The sequence below is a fragment of the Delphinus delphis genome, chromosome 20 (genome assembly GCF_949987515.2).
Source record: "Delphinus delphis chromosome 20, mDelDel1.2, whole genome shotgun sequence".
Lineage (NCBI taxonomy): Eukaryota > Metazoa > Chordata > Mammalia > Artiodactyla > Delphinidae > Delphinus > Delphinus delphis.
In genome coordinates this window covers 16,927,878-16,948,216 of record NC_082702.1, presented here as the reverse complement: position 1 = coordinate 16,948,216, position 20,339 = coordinate 16,927,878, and the positions used below count along the sequence as shown (strand labels likewise).

Below are 20,339 nucleotides of genomic sequence, written 5' to 3'. Positions count from 1 at the left end.
CTCCTATTGTCCCTGGGAGAATCAGGAGCAGTCTGTGGCAATGCCTCCCAGCCTCCCTTGCCTGCAGCCACTCAGCTTGGCAACAAGCCCCAGGCTTAGTGCTCAGCCTTTCAACAATACAGAGCAGGGACTTCCCTGGTGGTCCGGTGGATAAGACTCCATAATCCCAATGTGGGGGGCCCAGGTTCAGTCCCTGGTCGGGGAACTAGATCCCACATGCGTGCCACCACTGGGAGTTAGCATGCCACAACTAAAAGTCCTCATGCTGCAACTGGGACAGCCAAAATAAATAAATAAAAATAAATAAATATTAAAAAAAAAATTCAGGGCAGACCCCAAACTGGCCATTTCCTCATTCTTTCTACCCTCTACCTCTGGAATGTCTTTGCTTTCTAATTTGTCTAATTTCTTTGAACCTCTTGATATTTGACCAACAAAATCCCCTATGATGGACTTAAGACCTCTGGAGGTTTCTGTGTCTCCCTCTCATTCATTTAACACACTACTGCCAGCGCTACCACCCCACCACCATAGCTACAGCCACCCACACTGCCACCACTGCCTCTGGTCAGCACAGGGCCTTAAGGCACATTTCCCTTACCCAGAACTCTCCAAAGCCAAAAGATACTGTAGGGGGTTGCATCTTACCGACACTAGTGTACACTCATGTCCAAGACACCTTGGAATTCCAACTAAGTAAATAACACCAATATGGTGCCCAGATCTTAGAAGCGAGGTATATCTGGAAACATGAGCAATTTTTTAAAATGTTACCCCAGTAAATACCTCTAACCTTTAATATTTTTTAGAGATAAATTACGTAAATATCACCTCCAATAATATAATACTGTCGGTAAGGCAGCCAATAACATCCAAATTTAAGAATTACTGCTACATGATTTACATAATTACTATAATATAGTAACATACAATTTATTGTTATATAATTTATTGTTCTTTTCATAATTTTGTTCAATTTTTTTACTTTTGTCCTAAAATTACTTTCTATAAATATAAACTCTGGGGAATTCCCTGGCGGTCCAGTGGTTAGGACTCGGCGCTTTAACTGCTGGTGCCCCAGGTTCAATCCCTGGTCGGGAAACTAAGATCCCACAAGCTGCGACAGTGTGGCATATATATATATATATATATATATATATATGTAAACTCTAAAAGTTGTTCCATTGTAATTTGTTTCTTTTTATGATGCTTTGAATCTCCAGAAAAAGGCAATTTTTATGAAAGTGTTTTGCAGTAACACATTGATTAGTTACTCCATCATTTTTATTTGCCAATAGTTATGCCTATTACTTATCATAACTTATTTATATCTTCAATAACTCTGGTCAACTATCAGAATGCAAAATCAGTCAAGATATACAGTAGAGCAAAACAGGAATTTTGCACACAAAGCAGTAGAGCTGAATCAGTTATTGCATAGACTGCTTTCTCTTCTAGCTGGGTGCTGAGGTTTGAGCTGAAAACACTTGAGTACAAGTCTTGGCTCAACCATTTTCCACCTGAGGTCAAAACCATCACCTTCTCTGGCCCTTGGTTTCCCCAGTGTAAAGAGAGGAGCATGATAACACGGATCCTCTGCTCTACTACACATCAAGTCGTATGAAGATCAACAGGTAAAAATGCTCTGTTAACAGTACATTAATGCGCTATTTGTGATCATCCCACAGCATGCAAAATCTGTTCATTAGATCATGATTCCTAATGCTGCAGTGGTGTGGCAGTGTGCTGGAGTAGTCCTCTCTCTTACTGGAAGTGTACACTGACAATGATTACCTCCTTAAATTTTGCACACTAGGTGCCTACCTTGTCTCACCCTATCCCTGGCCCAGAAACCTTGGAGGGAGACACTTCCAAAGCTTGCAGATGCAGGAATAAGCCAATGTAATCGTTTCCTGGTCTATTGTGCTCTGGTACTGAAGTTCCATTGTAGAGGGATTGACCCTCTGCATTCCTCTGCATTGGGCTCACAGTAGGCCTAGAAGTCATTAGATTTTAACTTCGTGTCCCATCTTGTCTAAGTCTGCTTTACATCTGCACATACACTTCAGGAAAAAAAAATGTGCAAGAGTGACTGGGAAGCGCTGCTATAGATTCTCTTTTGAATTTGGACCTGTGGGTTCATGTATCTCACCAAATGTGGGGAGTTCTGGACCACTGGTCTTTGATATATTTTTTTCCTCTATTTTTGGAATTCCAACTACACGTGTATTAGACGACTTGATATTGTTCCACAAGTCACCGAGACTGTTCATCTTTTTCAATAGTTTTCTCCCTATATTTGAATAATTTCTACGAACCTGTCTTCAAGTTGACTCTCCTGTGTTCTGCAGTTGCATTCTGCTATTAAGTCTATCCCGTGGATGTTTTTGATAATCCTTAATCCTGGGCTTACTTGTAAGACATGGCTCTTTTGGATTTCAGTAAAAAGCTTTAGGAGTTCAGTGAGCCCCTCTTATTTGTCAAGACTTGAACTTCAAACTAGTACAGAAATTTCTGCCTGAAATTCTAGCTAAAACTTTCAGCTGGGTTCGCTGAGGTCTTGCCCTGCACATGTTCCTGTTAGAAGTCAGCCAGGGATTTGAGGGGAATTTACATGCAGATTTTGTAGTTTCTCTCTATGACTCTCTCCTTTCTGGGATGTCCTCTATCAATTTCCAGCTATTTTGGCAGCCCTGAAATCTAACCTCAGTCTCTTCAGCTAGTAAGACCACCACTTAAAAAAAATTATTGAAATATAGTTGATTTACAATGTTGTGTTCGTTTCAGGTGTACAACAAAGTGATTCAGTTATTCTTTTTTTAGATTCTTTTCCATTATAGGTTATTACAAGATATTGAGTATAGTTTCCCACCACTTTCTATTTTAGCTCTATTCTACCATGTGTCACGTGTTGCTGAAAAATGGAAGTGCCCTTGGAGGAAAAGTCTGATTAAACTGTAAGTAACCAGTTTCCTTCCCTTCTTACAAGGCTCATGTTCTCTTCAATTCCTGCCTGATTTAGATTGCTCACCGGTGCCTTCAAGTAATAGCACCTAAAAGAATTTTTTGATCCAGGGTTAATAATTATTATCAACAGATAAGTCAGTTCAATACAAGATACTGTCATTTCCAAAATTAAAACCTCACCTTCCATAGCATTTGTGTGTGTGTGTGTAGCCATGTTGTGTCTTCGTTGCTGCGCGTGGGTTTTCTCTAGTTGCGGCGAGCAGGCGCTACTCTTGGTTGTGGTGCGCAGGCTTCTCATTGTGGTGGCTTCTCTTGTTGTGGAGCACAGGCTCTAGGCGTGCGTGCTTCAGTAGTTGTGGCACCTGGGCTCAGTAGTTGTGGTTTGTGGACTCTAGAGTGCAGGCTCAGTAGCTGTGGTACACAGGCTTACTTGCTCTGCGGCATGTGGGATCTTCCCAGACCAGGGCTTGAACCCATGTCCCCTGCATTGGCAGGCAGATTCTTAAACACTGTGCCACCAGGGAAGCCCTCCATAGCATTTTAAAGGGGCTGCTTCGGCGTGGAGCGTCACAACAGGTGAGATGCTGGGAAGCTTGCCCTGGCATGCTGCCTGAGAGCCCTTAAAAACTCCTTAGGGAGGCCCCTTGGAAAAGATGGGAAGCAGGCTGAATACCAGTGTCCAGTCAAGACAGGGTAAGAAAGAAAGCTGAATCCTCATTCTCCATAGTGGAGAGACAATGGACAACACTAAAACTGAAAATTCGCGAACAACATGTCACTAAAAATCATGGGGTAATTGTGGGGAAATAAAAAAAAGAAAGAAAGAAAAGAGAAGAAGGCTAAAAGGAATGCCTCTGAGTATGATGTCCATTTAGGTTTTTTGTTTTGTAGAATTGTTGGTAGAAACTTTGTAGAATTATTTGCTTCTTAAATCTATGTTCTTCTATAATTTTAATAAAGATTTTAAAAATAAATAAATAAAGGAGCTACTTTTACTTAGACACTTAATTGTAACAAAATCATATACAGTGAAGATAAACCCTTTCTAGTTTTTCTTCTGGTAAAATAGACATAACTGAAAATGTACCATTTTCACCATTTTTAAGTGGCATTAAGTATATTCACATTGAGTTTCTTTGTTTTTTATTTATTTATTTTTGGCTGCGTTGGGTCTTCGTTGCTGTATGCAGGCTTTCTCTAGTTGCAGCGAGCAAGGGCTACTCTTCATTGCAGTGCACAGGCTTCTCATTGCGGTGGCTTCTCTTGTTGCAGAGCTTGGGCTCTAGGTGCGCGGGCTTGGGTAGTTGTGGCGCACGGGTTTAGTTGCTCTGTGGCACGTGGGATCTTCCCAGACCAGGGCTCGAACCCATGTCCCCTGCATTGGTAGGTGAATTCTTAACCACTGTGCCACCAGGGAAGCCCGAAGTATATTCACATTGTTGTACAACCATCACCATCATCCACCTCCAGCACTTTTTCATCATCCCAAACTGAAATTCCATACCCATGAAACAAAACTCCCCACTACTCCTTGCCTGCCCCCACTCCTGGTAACCACCATTCAACTTTCTGTCTCTATGAATTTGACTATTCTAGGTACCTCATGTAAATGGAATCATACAGTATTTGTCCTTTTGTTAGAACACTCCCTTTTCAAAATGAGTGAACTACTGGTTAAAGATGGCTGTTTAACCTACATTTTTATCTCCATGCCTTCCCAATACCCCACTAAGATAATAGTAAAGGAGGTAAAAGGTGCAACAAGAGATGGGAAACAACCAGGAGATAAGACATTTCAACAGATTTATTAAGAATGTAAAGTAAAGGGTGAACACGAAGAACAGATATTGTATGATTCCACTCATGTGAGATATCTAGAGTAGTCAAATTCATAGAGATAGAAAGTAGAATGGTAGTTGCCAGGGGCTGTGGGGAGAGGGCAATGAGAAGGTATTGTTTAATAGGTACAGAGTTTCAGTTTAAAGAACTGAAAAAGTTCTGCAGGTAGATAATAGTGATGGTTACAAACAATGTGAGCGTAGTTAATGCCACTGAATTGTACTTAAAAATGGTGAAAATGGAAGTAAGTCAGACAGAGAAAGACAAATATGATATCACATATGTAAACTCTAAAAAAATGATACAAATGAACTTATTACAAAACAGAAATAGACTCACAGACAGAAAACAAACTTATGGTTACCAAAGGAGAAAGGTAGGGGGAGGAATAAATTAGGAATTTGGGATTAACATATACACACTACTATACATAAAATAGGTAAACAACAAAGACCTACTGTATAGCTCAGGGAACTATATTCAATATATTGTAATAACCCATAATGGAAAAGAATCTGAAAAAGCATATATATATATAGACTTCCCTGGCAGTCCAGTGGTTAAGACTCCGTGCTCCCATTTCGGGGGCACAGGTTTGATCCGTGGTGGGGGAACTAAGATCCCGCATGCCGCACAGTGCGGGATAAATATATAGAGATAGGTAGATAGATAGCGATATCTAGATAGATATAGATATATAAAACTGAATCACTTTGTTGTACACCTAAAACACTGTAAATCAACTACACTTCAATTTTTTTTTTTATTTCCACAAGGCTTCAAAAAATTGAAGCAACAGTCGTGCTTTTCCCTCCCCACGTGAATCCTTAGTAAAAGGCAAAAGATTCACTCGATTATGAAGGGAAGCATGAGTATAGATTATACTTCAATTTTTTTTTTTTTTTTTTTGCGGTACGCGGGCCTCTCACCGTTGTAGCCTCTCCCATCACGGAGCGCAGGCTCAGTGGCCATGGCTCACGCGCCCAGCCGCTCCGCGTCATGCGGGATCCTCCCGGACTGGGGCACGAACCTGCGTCCCCTGCATCGGCAGGCGGACTCTCAACCACTGTGCCACCAGGGAAGCCCTATACTTCAATTTTTTTTAAAAAGTAAATCAAAAAGCAAACACACCAATAAAAGGGAAAAAATGGTGGAAATGGTAAATTTTGTGTATATTTCACCACAGATACACAAAAATAGAGAGTAGAGGTCACTGGTGAAGCCAAGTACAGGAGGCCAAGGACTGAACGCATGTGGTGGACAGTAGGAAGAACAGCAGCCCAGTGGGAGCAAATCATCCCTCAGACGCCCAAGTGGCTTGTGTGTTGTGCGCAGTACAGCAAAGGGTAGGAGCCAGACATGGGGCTGAATGCCACTCCTCTCCCCACCACTCTCACCTAGCTGCCTCGTGATGGCCTGACATGCATCCCCCAGAAGAACTACAGGAGTTCTCTAAAAAGGAATTGAATGCCTCAAAACTTCCATAGCCTGTCATTTAGAGGTGTACCCATTAAACATCTAAACAGTGGCTTCTGAGACAAATAATGTATGATATCACTTACATGTGGACTCTAAAAAATACAACAAACTAACAAATAAAACCAAAAACAAGGGCTTCCCTGGTGGCGCAGTGGTTGAGAGTCCGCCTGCCGATGCAGGGGACACGGGTTCGTGCCCCGGTCCGGGAAGATCCCACATGCTGCAGAGCGGCTGGGCCCGTGAGCCATGGCCGCTGAGCCTGCGCGTCCGGAGGCTGTGCTCCGCAACGGGAGAGGCCACAACAGTGAGAGGCCCGCGTACCACAAAAAAAAAAAAAAAAAAGATATAGAGGACAAACTAGTGGTTGCCAGTGGGGGTGGGGAGGGGCAGTACAGGAATGCGGAATGGGAGGCAGAAACTATTGGGTGTAAGGTAGGCTCGAGGATACACTGTACCACGTGGGGAATATAGCCAGTATTTTATAATAACTGTAAATGGAAAGTAAGCTTTAAAAATTGTACAAAAAAATAAAAATGTTTTGAATAAATAAATGAGTGGCTTCCCACCCGATCACCATAAGGGAAGTCCTTCAGTCAGCGAGTCCACTATAAACACAAAGGCCCCATCACAGAGATGATTTATGATCTCGTTCTTACATATGCTCCAATGGTCACCATACTCTGATGAAAGCCTCCAACATGAAAGACTCACTCTAAGATAAGCAAACAAAATCATAGCCAAGAGGCAAGGGGCATCTTCATACTATGGAACTGACAGTACAGCAAGGGCTATACATGGTCGAACTAGGCACCACCAGGACATAGCAGGCCTACCTTACAATGGTAGGCCTGTAAAAGTCACAACAGGGACCTCCCTGGAGATCCCATGCTGGACCTCCATCCTGCATGGAGAAAATAAAAGCAACTCAGGAAAAGAACTTTAAAATATCTCTAAGTACTTGACCTGTGAGATAAATCTTCATTTATCATAGCTGGAAATTAATAGATAATGTCTACAACGGATGAATCAAGATTGATGATGTAAGCATATTATTTAGAGACAAAGATAACCACCAGGAGAAACAGCTAAAAAGAGTTAGAAGTGGAGGCCTCCATAGGTCCATGGCTGGGGAAAGGTAGGCTAGGAATAACTGTTATGCATCATAAGCCCTTCTGCATGATTTGATGGTTTAAACTTATGCACGTATTAGTGGTACTTTGATTTTAAAAACACGGTTTTTTTTCAAAGAAAATGACTGGAAGGTTTTTTCTCATGTAGCATTGTTTCATTCTGGAATTTTCCGGTTAAGCTTTTGGCTAAACACATATACATGATAATGATAATTATTCAGGAAATTGGGAGATTTGTAAAAACATTGTGTGCCATTAGAGTAACCAAGCTCAGCTCTAACACATCTTGGCTCTTCAGGATAATTAGACCACACTGGAGGCCCAGATGGGGTGAATGAGAAAGCCATGGGTGTCTGCCATATAGAACTACTCAACTGGCAACTGAAATTTGCATGTTAACTTAGTACACAAGCTTTCTCACTGCTGTCCTGAGATAGTTGCTCCTCCTAAACGATCCTATTCAACCTGTCCTTTGTGCTGTCACATTGTGGTGAAATTGCCTATTTACATATGCACATTTTACCCTAGTCTGTAAGTTGTGCTGAGAGCAGGGACTACATGTGCCTTTCCACCACTGCATTCTTAGCACCAACTCGGACCTTGCACAGAGTAGACATACAAAACCTCTCTGTCAGATGAACTAATAGATTTTTTCTTTTTTTTTATTTTGTGAATTTACAACAAAGATACAGTAGGAGGTGACTTTTTAAAAAACAGAAGCTATAGAAGGAACCACTTGTAGTTTTGAAGATTCTATTTTAATACATGAAGGCTTAAAATGAGTTGTGTAGGACATCAATTAACTGCACCTATGTTCTATGTTTGTTTGTTCTTATAAATTTATTTATTTAATTTATTTATTATTTTTGGTTGCGTTGGGTCTTTGTTGCTGCACGCAGGCTTTCTCTAGTTGCAGCAAGCAGGAGCTACTCTTTGTTGTGGTGCGCAGGCTTCTCATTGCAGTGGCTTCTCTTGTGGATCATGGGCTCTAGGCGCGAGGGCTTCAGTAGTTGTGGGGCGCGGGCTTCAGTAGTTATGGCACGCGGGCTTCAGAAGTTTTGTCGCGCGGGCTTCAGAAGTGTGGCTCACGGGCTCTAGAGCACAGGCTCAGTAGTTGTGGCACACGGGCTTAGTTGCTCCATGTCATGTGAGATCTTCCCAGACCAGGGTCTGAACCCGTGTCCCCTGCATTGGCAGGCAGATTCCTAAGCACTGAGCCACCAGGGAAGCCCCTATGTTTGGCTTTTTTTTTTTTTTAACATCTTTATTAGAGTATAATTGCTTTACAATGGTGTGTTAGTTTCTGCTTTATAATCAAGTGAATGAGTTATACATATACATATGTTCCCATATCTCTTCCCTCTTGCATCTCCGACATGCCACAGAGCAACTAAACCCGTGTGCCCCAACTACTGAGCCTGTGCTCTAGAGCCCGCGAGCCATAACTACTGAGCCCACATGCCACAACTACTGAAGCCCACGTGCCTAGAGTCGTGCCTAGAGTCCCAAATGTAATGTAAAGAGTAGCCACCACTTTCTGCAACTAGAGAAAGCCTGCACGCAGCAACGAAGACCCAACGCAGCCAAAAATAAATAAATAAAATGAACAAATTTATTTTTAAAAAATTATGAGATGCAAAGAAGCAGAGAAATGTGATCCATAGTCAAGAGAAAGAAAAATCAATACATACAGATCCTCATATGACCCAGATGCTGGAATAAGCAGGAAAGAACTTTCAAATAACTATCACAATTATGTTAAAGAAATCAGAGCATAAGTTGGACAGAGTGGATAAGAAGATGCAAATTTTCAACAGAAAAATACACTTTCTTTTTTTTTAATTTTTTTTTTTTTGGCTGCGTTGGTTCTTCATTGCTGCATGTGGGCTTCCTCTAGTTGTGGTGAGAAGGGGCTACTCTTTGTTGCAGTGCGCAGGCTTCTCACTGTGGTGGCTTTTCTTGTTGCAGAGCATGGGCTCTAGGCACGTGGGCTTCAGTAGTTGCAGCACGTGGTGTTCAGTAGTTGTGGCTCACGGGCTCTAGAGCACAGGCTCAGTAGTTGTGGTGCACGGGCTTAGTTGCTCCACAGCATGTGGGATCTTCCCAGACCAGGGCTTGAACCCATGTTCCCTGCGTTGGCAGGTGGATTCTTAACCACTGCAACACCAGGGAAGCCCAGAAAAATACACTTTCTTAAGAAGATCCAAATGGACATTCTAGAACTGAAGAAATATAATACTGGATGGGATGAATAATTGATTGGGACCAACAGAAGAAAGGATCTGTGAGCCAAAAAACAGGCCAATAGAAATTACCCAAAATGAAACAAAGAGGGAAAAAAAAGGAAATAGAACAGACCATGAGAGACATGTAGTAAAAAGCTAATTCAGTCTAGACTACAGTAAGTTGTGGATGTATTTTATAATTTCTAGGGCAACCACTAGTATAAATGCAAAAAGGTAGAGCTAAATTTCCAATAGAGGAGGAAACAATGGAATAATAAAAATTATTTGATTAATACAAAAGAAAGCGGAAAAGAAAAAACAAACAAAAAGTAGAACAAAGGAAAACAAATAGCAAAATGGTAAACTTAAACATAATCATATCAATAATTATATTAATTATAAACAGACTGAATGTTCCAAGTAAAAGTTAGGACTTGTCAAACTGAATGTAAACAGAACATTGTTATATGCTATTACAAAGTACACATTATAAATAAAAGGATACAGATAGGTGAAAGTAAAAGGACTAAAAATATATGCCAAGCAACACTAGTCATGAGAAAGCAGTTATAACTTTATTAGTATCAGGTAAAGCACCTTACAGAAAGACATTTCATAGTGATAAAAGTGTTGCTTCGGGCTTCCCTGGTGGCGCAGTGGTTGAGAGTCCGCCTGCCGATGCAGGGGACACGGGTTCATGCCCCGGTCCGGGAGGATCCCGCATGCAGCGGAACGGCTGGGCCCGTGAGCCATGGCCGCTGAGCCTGCGCGTCCGGAGCCTGTGCTCCACAACGGGAGAGGCCACAACGGTGAGAGGCCCGCGTACCGCAAAAAAAAAAAAAAAAGTGTTGCTTCATCAGGAGAGAGTAACAATCCAAAGTACATGCACTTCATAACATAAATGAAGCAAAAACTGATAGATATAAAAAGAAAAATAGATTAATCTATAATCATAGAGACTTTTAACATACCCCTCTCAGTAACTGACAGATCAAACAGACCAAAAAAATCAAAATATTTGAAGAACATTATCTACCAACTTGACTTAGCATTTATAGAATACTAAACCCAGTAACTGCAGAATACACATTCTTTTCAATTGCATATGGAACATTCATCAAGATGTCGGGCTGTAAAACAAGTCTCAGGAAATTCAAAGCATTGCATGCAGAGCATAATCTCTGACCATGATGGAAATAAATGAAAAATTATTAACGAAAGACATCTAGAATATTCTCCAAAGTCTGGAATTATGCCACATACTTGGAAATAATTTATGGGTCAGAGAAGAAGTCACAGCAGGAAATTAGAAAATGTTTCTAACAGAATAATAATAAAAACAATACATATTAAATTGTGTGGGATGCAGCTAAAGTAGTTGTTAGAAGGAAATTTACAGGTTTAAATGCTTATACAAAAAAGAATAGTTTAACATCTATAATTTAAGCTTCTACCTTAAGAAGCTGAGAAAAGAAGAGCAAATTAAACCCAAAATAAGTGGAAGAAATAGTGAAGATAACAGCAGAAGTCAATGAAATGGAAAACAAACAATAGATAAAATTAACAAAACCAAATCTAGTTCTTTGAAAAGATTAATAAAACTGATAAACCCTAGCAAGATTGATCAAGGGAAAACAGAAAGAAGATTCAAATTATAGGGGAAATATCACTACAGAGCCTACAAACATTAAATGCACATTAACAGGGTATTATGAATAAGTTTATGCCAATACAATTTCACAACTCAGATCAAATTCCTTAAAAAAAAAACTTAGTGAAGTCGACATAAGAAGAAATAGGAAATCTCAAAGGTTCTACTCTAGTCTATGAATGTAGTGTTTTATAGAAGAGAAACTTATTAAATCGGGGATCAAATTCACTAACACTTGCCAAAGTGGGATGTGATCACATAAAAAGACTTTAGGGAATTGTTGGCTCTACCTAATTTTTACTTGGCTCTACCTAATTTTTACTTGCAATGTACTGCAAGGAGTGAAGTTAGTGGACAGCTTTCAATCCAAGTCCTTGCTCTTCCTGGGTAGCCCAGGCCAATGACAGAGCACAGCAAGGGTCCTAGGGCCTGATAGTTTCTGCCTGATGTGGGTCTATTCTAAAGAGCAATCTTTGCTCAAGGACCCCCCGTTAGGTTGCCTGAGACTTTGTCAGATCTGCAAACTCTACCTGCTGAATCCTGCTTCCTCTCCCTTTTATCTTTCACAGGCATTACCTCCAATAAACCTCTTTCACTTATGTCTCAGAATCTACTTCTAAGGAGAACCAGCTGACACACATGCTGAGTTTAGAACTCAACCCTGTTTAAGATGTGGCTCCTCCAATGTATATAAAATGACTGACCCAATCATTTGCCTTTCTTTTTGCATCACTTAGGAAATGTATTTGACTGCTAGTTAAGAGAGACAAAATAACACTGACATGGGACTTCCCAGGCGGTCCAGTGGTTAAGACTCTGCTTCCACTGCAGGGGGCATGGGTTCAACCCCTGCTGGGAACTAAAATGCCGCATGCTGTGCGGTATATATATATATATATATATATATATATATATATATATATATATATATATATATATATATATATATATAAAACACTGACACAAGTAAGATAGTTGACAGTCCAAGCTGGTAAGGTGGCTTCACAGTGTCATAAAAGTCCCAGCCTTCTATCCTGCCAGACATGTGAATGAAGCCATCTTGGACCCGCTAGACCAGGCAAGTGGCCACCCAATGATCCTAGATGATGCTACATGAAATAGAATTACTTAGTCATGCCTTGCTCTAAATATTATGAAATATAACAAAATGGTAATTGTTTTAAATTATTGAATTTTAGGGACTTCCCTGGTAGCGCAGTAATTGAGAGTCCACCTTCCAATGCAGGGGATGCAGGTTCGATCCCTTGTCAGGGAACTAGATCCCACATGCACACCACAACTAAGAGTTCACATGCCACAACTAAGGAGCACACATGCTGCAACTAAAGGAGCCAGCGAGCCGCAACTAAGGAGCCCGCCTGCTGCAACTAAGACCCGGCACAACCTAAATAAATAAATAAATAAATAAAGATATTAATAATAAATAAATAAATAATTGAATTTTAGGGTGGTTTGTTATACAGCAATAGATAACCAGAGCACGTCTCCTAACTAATACAGAAAGAAAAAATTAACATAAAATCTTATATCTAATACCTTGATACAATAGCATTTTGAAGTTATTACTTTCCTGCTTTATTTTCATATGCTGCCTGTTTTTTTCCTTTAAAAAAGTCTTTATACTCATACAATTTTGTATTTAGCTTTTTAACTTAAATATTCTCTTATGTATAACTGATTCACTTTACTGTACACCTAAAACTAACACAATATTGTAAATCAACTATACTGCAATAAAAAAAATTATTCTCTTTTAAGCATGTGTCCATTCGGCTATGTAACCTTAGTGTAATAGAATCATAATATGAGGAGACTTTTTTTTTTTTTTTTTTTTTTTTGCGGTATGTGGGCCTCTTACTGTTGTGGCCTCTCCCGTTGCAGAGCACAGGCTCCGGACGCGCAGGCTCAACGGCCATGGCTCACGGGCCTAGCCGCTCCGCGGCATGTGGCATCTTCCCGGACCGGGTCACGAACCTGTGTCCCCTACATTGGCAGGCGGACTCTCAACCACTGCGCCACCAGGGAAGCCCTTGTTTTTCTTTTTCAATAAATCTGTTTATTTATTTATTTTGGCTGCGTTGGGTCTTTGTTTCAGCACGAGGGCTTTCTCTGGTTGCGCGAGCGGGGGCTACTCTTTGTTGCGGTGCGCAGGCTTCCCTTATTGCAGAGCACAGGCTCTAGGCGTGCAGGCTTCAGTAGCTGTGGCGCACGGGCTTAGTCGCTCCGCGGCATGTGGGATCTTCCCAGACCAGGGCTCGAACCCGTGTCTCCTGCATTGGCAGGCAGATTCTTCACCACTGCGCCACTAGGGAAGCCCAATTTACTGGTTTTTAGAATCTTCGTAATGTAGTGTAACAATCACCACTATCTAATTCCAGACATTTTCATCACCTGAAAGAGAAATCCTGCACCCATTAGCAGTCACTCCCCATTCCTACTCCCCAGCCATACCCCTCAGCCCCTGGTAACCACTAATCTACTAATCTATTCTGAACATTTCATATCAATGGAATCATACAATATGTGTCTTTCCTGCTGATTTCTTTCACTTAGTGTAACATTTTTAAGGTACATCCATGTTGTAGCATGTACCAGTACTTCATTTCTTTTTACGGCTAAATAATATCCCATTCCATAGATATACTATATTTTGTTTATCCATTCATCAGTTAATGGATATTTGGGTTGTTTCCACTATATTATAAATAATGCTGCTATAAACATCTATGCACAAGTTTTTTGTGGGGACATTATTTTCAATTATTGTGGGTATATACCTAGGAATGGAACAGTTGTGTAACATGGTAACTCTATGTTTGACTTTTTGAGGAACTGTCAAACTATTTTCCAAACAGCCTGCACTATTTTACATTTTACATTCCCATCAGCAATGTATGAGGGTTCCAATTTTTCCACATCCTTACTAACACATGTTCTTGACCATCTTTTTCATTACTAGCCATCCTAGTAGGTATGAAGTGGCATCTCATTGTGGTTTTGATTTGCATTTCCCTAATAATTAATGATGTTAAGCATCTTTTTTGGTGCTTCTTTGGCCATTTGTATATCTTCTTTGGAGAAAAGTCTATACAAATCCCTCACACATTTTTTTTAATTTATTTTTTTAATTGAAGTATAGCAGATTTACAATGTGTCAATTTCTGCTGTACAGCAAAGTGGTTCAGCTATACATATATATATACATTCTTTTTTATATTCTTTTCCATTATGGTTTACACATTTTTTAATTGGGCAACTTAATTTGTGTTTTTTAATTTAATGTTTTAATTTCTTTTAGTTTTAAGAATTCTTTATATCAATATATTCTTTATATATTCTGAATCTCTTATCAGATCTATGATTTGCAAATAGTCTCTCCCATTCTGTGAGTTGTCTCTTCACTTTCTTGATAATGTCCTTTGAAGCACAGAAGTTTTTAATTTTTACGAAATCTAAGTTAACTATTTTTTCTTTGGTTGTTTGAGCTTTTTGTGGCATAGCCAAGAAACTACTGCCTAATCCAGGTCAAGAAGATTTACCCCAATGTTTTCTTCTAAGAGCTTTATAATTTTAGCTCTTACATTTAGGTCTTTGATCTATTCTGAGCTAATTTTTATCTATACTGTGAGGGTGACTTTGAATCTTGCCTGTCAAGAGGAGATGGAATAGAGAGTCTTTCATATCAAACAGGAGATGAAAGAATGGTTAGAAGTGGGAGAGTGATACATATGTTCTGATAAGCAATGAATTCAGTGTGGCCAGAGCCTAAGACATGCAGAGAGTATGTTGGGAGTTACAGTGAATAACTGTGGCCACACCAAAAGACGGTGAGTGGCAGGAGTCTATTTCCCCCATATTCTCCATCAGCCACTCCCCAGCCTCACCAAGCAAACACAAATGTAAAAAAAAAAAACAACAACAGTGTACCAGCTAGAAACATAGCTTTGGACAAGCCTCCCATCCTTTTCATTTCCTCTTTCAACTTGATTGCCTCTCCTTAAGCCCTCCAATGTATAAATTCTAGAGTTTCTATTGCTGAAAACATTCAATGGAGAAGGAGTTTTGTTTGTTTGTTTCTGTAGGCTACCAGAAATCACTGATGGTCTTAAGCAGGGGAGCAACATGAGATTTCGGTTTTCAGAAGCAATGGTAGTGAAAGTTGTCACCTTCTCAACCTTTTTCTAGCACCTAAGTTAGAGATTCACATGCATAATACACTATGGACTACCACACTGATCAGCTGCATTTATGCACAGTTCCTGGTGCCCTAGGGTGCAGGAAACTATGAATTGAAAAACATAAACTGGAATCACCAAGACTGGTGATTGATTACATGTAGCCAGATAAGGACTCTGGTTTCAAGACTGGACACCTGAGTGAGTCCTGGGGCCAGTGATAGGGCCAGGGAGCATGGATAAAGGGCAGGTTTATTTTTGGGATGGAGGGGAGTAGATGCAGATAATTTTGAACATGTTGAATTGGAAGTGCCTGAGGGACACCCAAGCAACTGCATCTAGTAAGTACGTAGTTAGTGCGACCCTGGAAATCAGGAGATCTGGCGTGAAGATGTAAATTTGGGAATCAGCTTATATATGGAACAGCATGAGCTCACTGAAGAAGCATGAGAAGATAAGCTGGGTTCCAGGCCTGGAAGGGGGAGGAAAGAACAGAAATAAGAGTTCAACTCCCTGGCAGGGACTTTGTACTGAAGCAGGTATTTCACAGCCTTCCTTTGACGCTATTGTGCACCAGACCCAACACAGCCTCTAGTCTTCTCTCCTGCTTCCCTCTCTTTATTGCCAGGCTTCTCACCATTTGTTTGCTCAGCTCACCAGACATCCTGCCTGTGCTCTGCCTTTATCCAACTTCATCCAATTTACTGAAAAGCTCCTCTGTTCCAGGCTCTGTACTAGGTTCTGATCATATAGCAGTGACCAAAGTCACATCCCTGTCTCAAAACGTTTACATTCTAGTGAAGGAGAAAGACACAAATAATTAGAGATATTGGAGGGAGATATGAAGAAAAAGCAAGCAGAGTAAGGGTATGTAAAGTGATGACGGTGGTATTATTTTATCTTTTTTTTTTTTGGCCACACCATGCAGCATATGGGATCATGCAGGATCTTAGTTCCACAGCCAGGGATCAAACCCATGCCCCCTGCAGTGGAAGTGCAGAGTCTAACCACTGGACCGCCACGGAAGTCCTAGGTGGTATTATTTTAAACAAAACAGTAAGGAAAGTCATCTCTAGAGGTGACACTTGAGTAGAGATCTGAATAAAGTGGGAAAGTTCTGGGTGAAAAAGGAGTGGCTAGAACAGAATGGTGAAGTGAGGTAACAAGGGACTAAATCATGTACGTCCTTATAGGCCAAAGTAAGGAGTCTGGCTTTCATTTTGTGTGATATGAGATCACTGGGGAGAGGAGTATTGAATAGAGGAGGGATATGATCTGACTTAGATTTTTTAACAAGATCCCTCTGGCTGCTGTGTTGAGAATAAACTATTGGGGACACGGGCAAAGGTAGAAGGACCTTTTAGGAGGCTACTGCAATAATTCTGGCCAGAGTAAGGGTGGCTTATTGTAGGGTAGGGGTGAAGATGGTGAGAAGTGCTCAGATTCAGGATATATTCTGTATGTGAAATGAACATGATTTTGCAGTCAGAACAGATGTGGGCGTGAACAGTTGAGTGGAAAGGTTGGGTTTACAGGGGAAATCGGGATTATGGCTTCGGACACACAAAGTTGCCAATTAGCGACATTCAACTGGAGATGCTGATGCTGAAGAGGCTGTGGACGTCCCCTGCCGTATAAGTAAACATAAGGATTTTACAGCTATCAAGCCGTCAGTCACAGTAGCCACCCCCAACTGTGCACCCTGAGGGGGTTCAGGACGGAGAAAAGCAGTTTACTAACCCTAGATAGTTAAGGTGCATATCAAAAGAATGATTTCAATGAGCCCAGACTCTTACACCTTCCCGTACATAGAAAGGTGGTAAATTCATTAACTTGAGATGTCTGGTTTTTCTTCAGTTAAGAGTAATCTTTTGATGTTAGGCTACCTGGGTTGTTATTTTGTTTTCGTTTTTTCAAAAACTCCTATATATCCTGGCTCCTCCCTTACCTCTTCCCAGTAGGCCCTCAGAGCTATCTGAGAGGCTGTCTCCAGGCTTAAATCCTCAGCAAAATCCCGAAATAAAACACAATTCTCAACCTTTAGGTTGTGCTTTTTTTTTTTAGTTAACAAGGCTATGGCTTATATGAATCCAGAGTTCACAGGACTGAACAAAACTGCAGACAAACACTTGGGATTGGTCTGTGTGCAATGGCATTGAAAGCAATGAGCCTGGATGAGGCAATCTGAAAGTGCTGGACAGAATCCCACCTCCAGGCGCAGCAAAGGGGAGAAGAGGGGAGACTCGCTGGGTAACATGCTGTAATGGGGCCATGAGGGTTCCATGAGGGGCGCAGCTGCCTCAAAGACGAAGTGCCTGGGTCTTAAAGAGGCTCACCAGGAGCTTAGAGGCGGGTTGGAAACTTTCCAGGTAGAGGGATCCTCTTTTGCAATGACACCGGCCTCAGGACAAGATACAATGGGTCTGGAAATGGCGGAGGCCGCAGCTGAGGTCAAGAGGATCGCGCGCGCCGCCACCCCAGCCCACAGTGTCCTCGCGTCCCGAGGAACTTGGCCTCTCCGTGAATCTCCTCTCAGGCCGCGCGGGCACGGTAGCAACAGATCAGATCAAGCGGCGAAGCTAGAATTACCGAGGCTGCCAAGGCGTCCGAAGCCGCCCACAGCCGGCCGATTCTCGCGAGAGCGCGGCCTCCCCAGCCCAGCATGCCTCGCGCCGCCGCCGCTGGTGCTGCCGCCGCAGCCGCCGCCGCCGCAGCCGCCGCTGCAGCCGCCGCGCCGCGGCTTGAGGGCGGGAGGCTGGGGGAGGGTAGCGGAGCCGGCGCTGCCGCCATGTTGGGTCTGAGGCGGCTGCTGTAGGCGCCTACGGAGCAAGCGGGCGTGCTGAGCGGCCACAGCGGCGCGGGATCTGCCTCTCTGCGAGCGGCCGGGAGCGGCGGCGGCGGCGGCGCCATGAGCGGGGGCACCCCTTACATCGGCAGCAAGATTAGCCTTATCTCCAAGGCGGAGATCCGCTACGAGGGCATCCTCTACACTATCGACACCGAGAACTCTACCGTAGCTCTCGCCAAAGGTACGCCGGGGCGGGCCTCTGGGTGTGGAGCCGGGCCGGGTGCTCGGGGTTGCGCCCGGCTCTCGGCCCGCGACCTCCTCGCTCCCTCCCTACTCCCTCCGCCGTCCTCCCGAGCGGGGCCGCCCCCTTCCCTCCTTCCGGGCCCAGGCGTCGCGGGCTGGGCCGGGCCGCGGCCTTCCCCGGGCTCCCAGGCTTCTGCCCCAAGGTCCGCGCCTTCAATCCGGGTACTAAGGACCGGGAGCTGGGCGGGCACGGCGGCCCTGAAGTCCGAGAACGGGCCGAAGAACACGGAGATACGCGTCTTCCAACTCCGAAATTCGGTCTTAGCATCAAACAAAGCCTGAGTAGTCAAAGAATTTTTCCTCCTAGTCTTAGTTTAAAGTGCTGATTTGTTGATTCTCCGGCACCCATTTTCTCGCGTTCTTAATTTCAATTCGCTGCATATCCCTCAGGTGAACTGTAAGTGATGTGCCCAAACTTTGCATTTCCTCTGCGACGCAGACGGTCTCGAAATGCCATTGGTACCATGGAGCAGATCACATCCCACTTGTCTCCTGTGTGGTATTTACCTGTTAGACCGGAATCCTTCTCCAAACCTGTTGTGCAACCATCTCTTTAAAAATGTTTGTTGCTCTCGTTTCGGCCTTGTTTCTGGAAGCTCGGGGGGAAGAAGTGTTCAAGCTTTTTCCGGGACCCTTGTTCACAAGACAGATCTGAGTGGTCAGTGGGCGCTGACCGAACCCCGTGCAGGCTCCCTGGGACAGAGTTCTGGGGTCGGGGAGGAAGCTGTTCTCCCCCAAATATTTAGCATCGCCACAGTCTTCTGGGTTTTGTTTCCGTTTACACGTCTGGGCTTTAGCTCCGCCGGGAAACCAGGAAGAAAATAAACTTTAGCTCCTGATCTTGAAAGAAACCTCACAAGTTTTTGGAACACTTAGGAGAGGGAAGCAAGATAACTAAGGTATTGATAATTTTCGCAGCACATGGTAGAGTTATAGAATGAATAGCATGGTAAGGAGAGAGGTACGGCGATAGGAAAAAAATTTTCTAAATCTATTTTTTTTAAAAAGATTAATTTTTGACCAAGGAGAGTCATTTCGCGGTATCACGCAAGTATTTAGTGACTTTTGTTTTGGATTCTCTGGTACATCCTTTTTAATAGCACTCGTGTTGGGACAAATCTTATATCTGGGTAGGGAGCCTTAAATTATTTTATCTTAATTTTCTTTCCTCTCCCCTCCCACCGACCCCCCCCCCCGCGTGCATATTTAGCTGTATAATGTTTTAATTTTTATGATTTTGTGAAATTGTGGAAGAGGTCCTCTACAGTTCTTGGTGAGAGCCACATACAAGCTGAAAACAGTATTTCTCTTTAAAGTGGTTTAATAGCTTTTTAAAAAGGCATTGTTTTACCTAATCTGAATTTTAAGGTGTCTTGCCAGTTCCTTCACTCCTCACAAAGAAAAAAATCTGTACATTGTAAAGATTGCTAATGTATTCATTTCAGTCTTTAAAAAAAATCTGTATACTCTTTTATGCAAGAACCTAAAAAGTCTGTATTTTAATAACGATCCACATTTTTACAAATTATCCTTTCAACAGCTTCTAGGGTCAGTGAACGTTTTGTTAGTCTGTAATAGTTAAACTCATATGCAAAACATAATTTGTCTTTTTTATCATGACTTGATAAATATGTTATATAAGTACAGCAATGAAAATATTTTTTTAATCATTCAATTTATGTCTCTACTTATGGCTTTGATATTTAACCCCACATGCATAATATATTCTTTTTTCTTAAGAAATCTGAGTTATTTAATGTG

General features: G+C 42.1%; 1 protein-coding gene and 1 non-coding gene across 3 annotated transcripts in view; one reads left to right on the top strand and one right to left on the bottom strand.

Moving 5' to 3' along the window:
* Nucleotides 1-5,565: 5,565 nt before the first annotated feature.
* Nucleotides 5,566-5,678, bottom strand: LOC132417363 (U5 spliceosomal RNA). Its single transcript, XR_009517804.1, has one exon. It is a non-coding gene; the product is annotated as a U5 spliceosomal RNA (small nuclear RNA).
* A 12,504-nt stretch (nt 5,679-18,182) lies between these two features.
* LSM14A (LSM14A mRNA processing body assembly factor) overlaps nt 18,183-20,339 on the top strand; it is a 54,884-nt gene continuing 52,727 nt past the window's right edge. For both annotated transcript variants that reach the window (XM_059999334.1, XM_059999333.1), the window contains exon 1: nt 18,183-18,516. In XM_059999334.1, the coding sequence (XP_059855317.1) occupies nt 18,396-18,516 (121 nt within the window). In that variant the 5' untranslated portion in view covers nt 18,183-18,395. The remainder of the gene's footprint in view (nt 18,517-20,339) is intronic.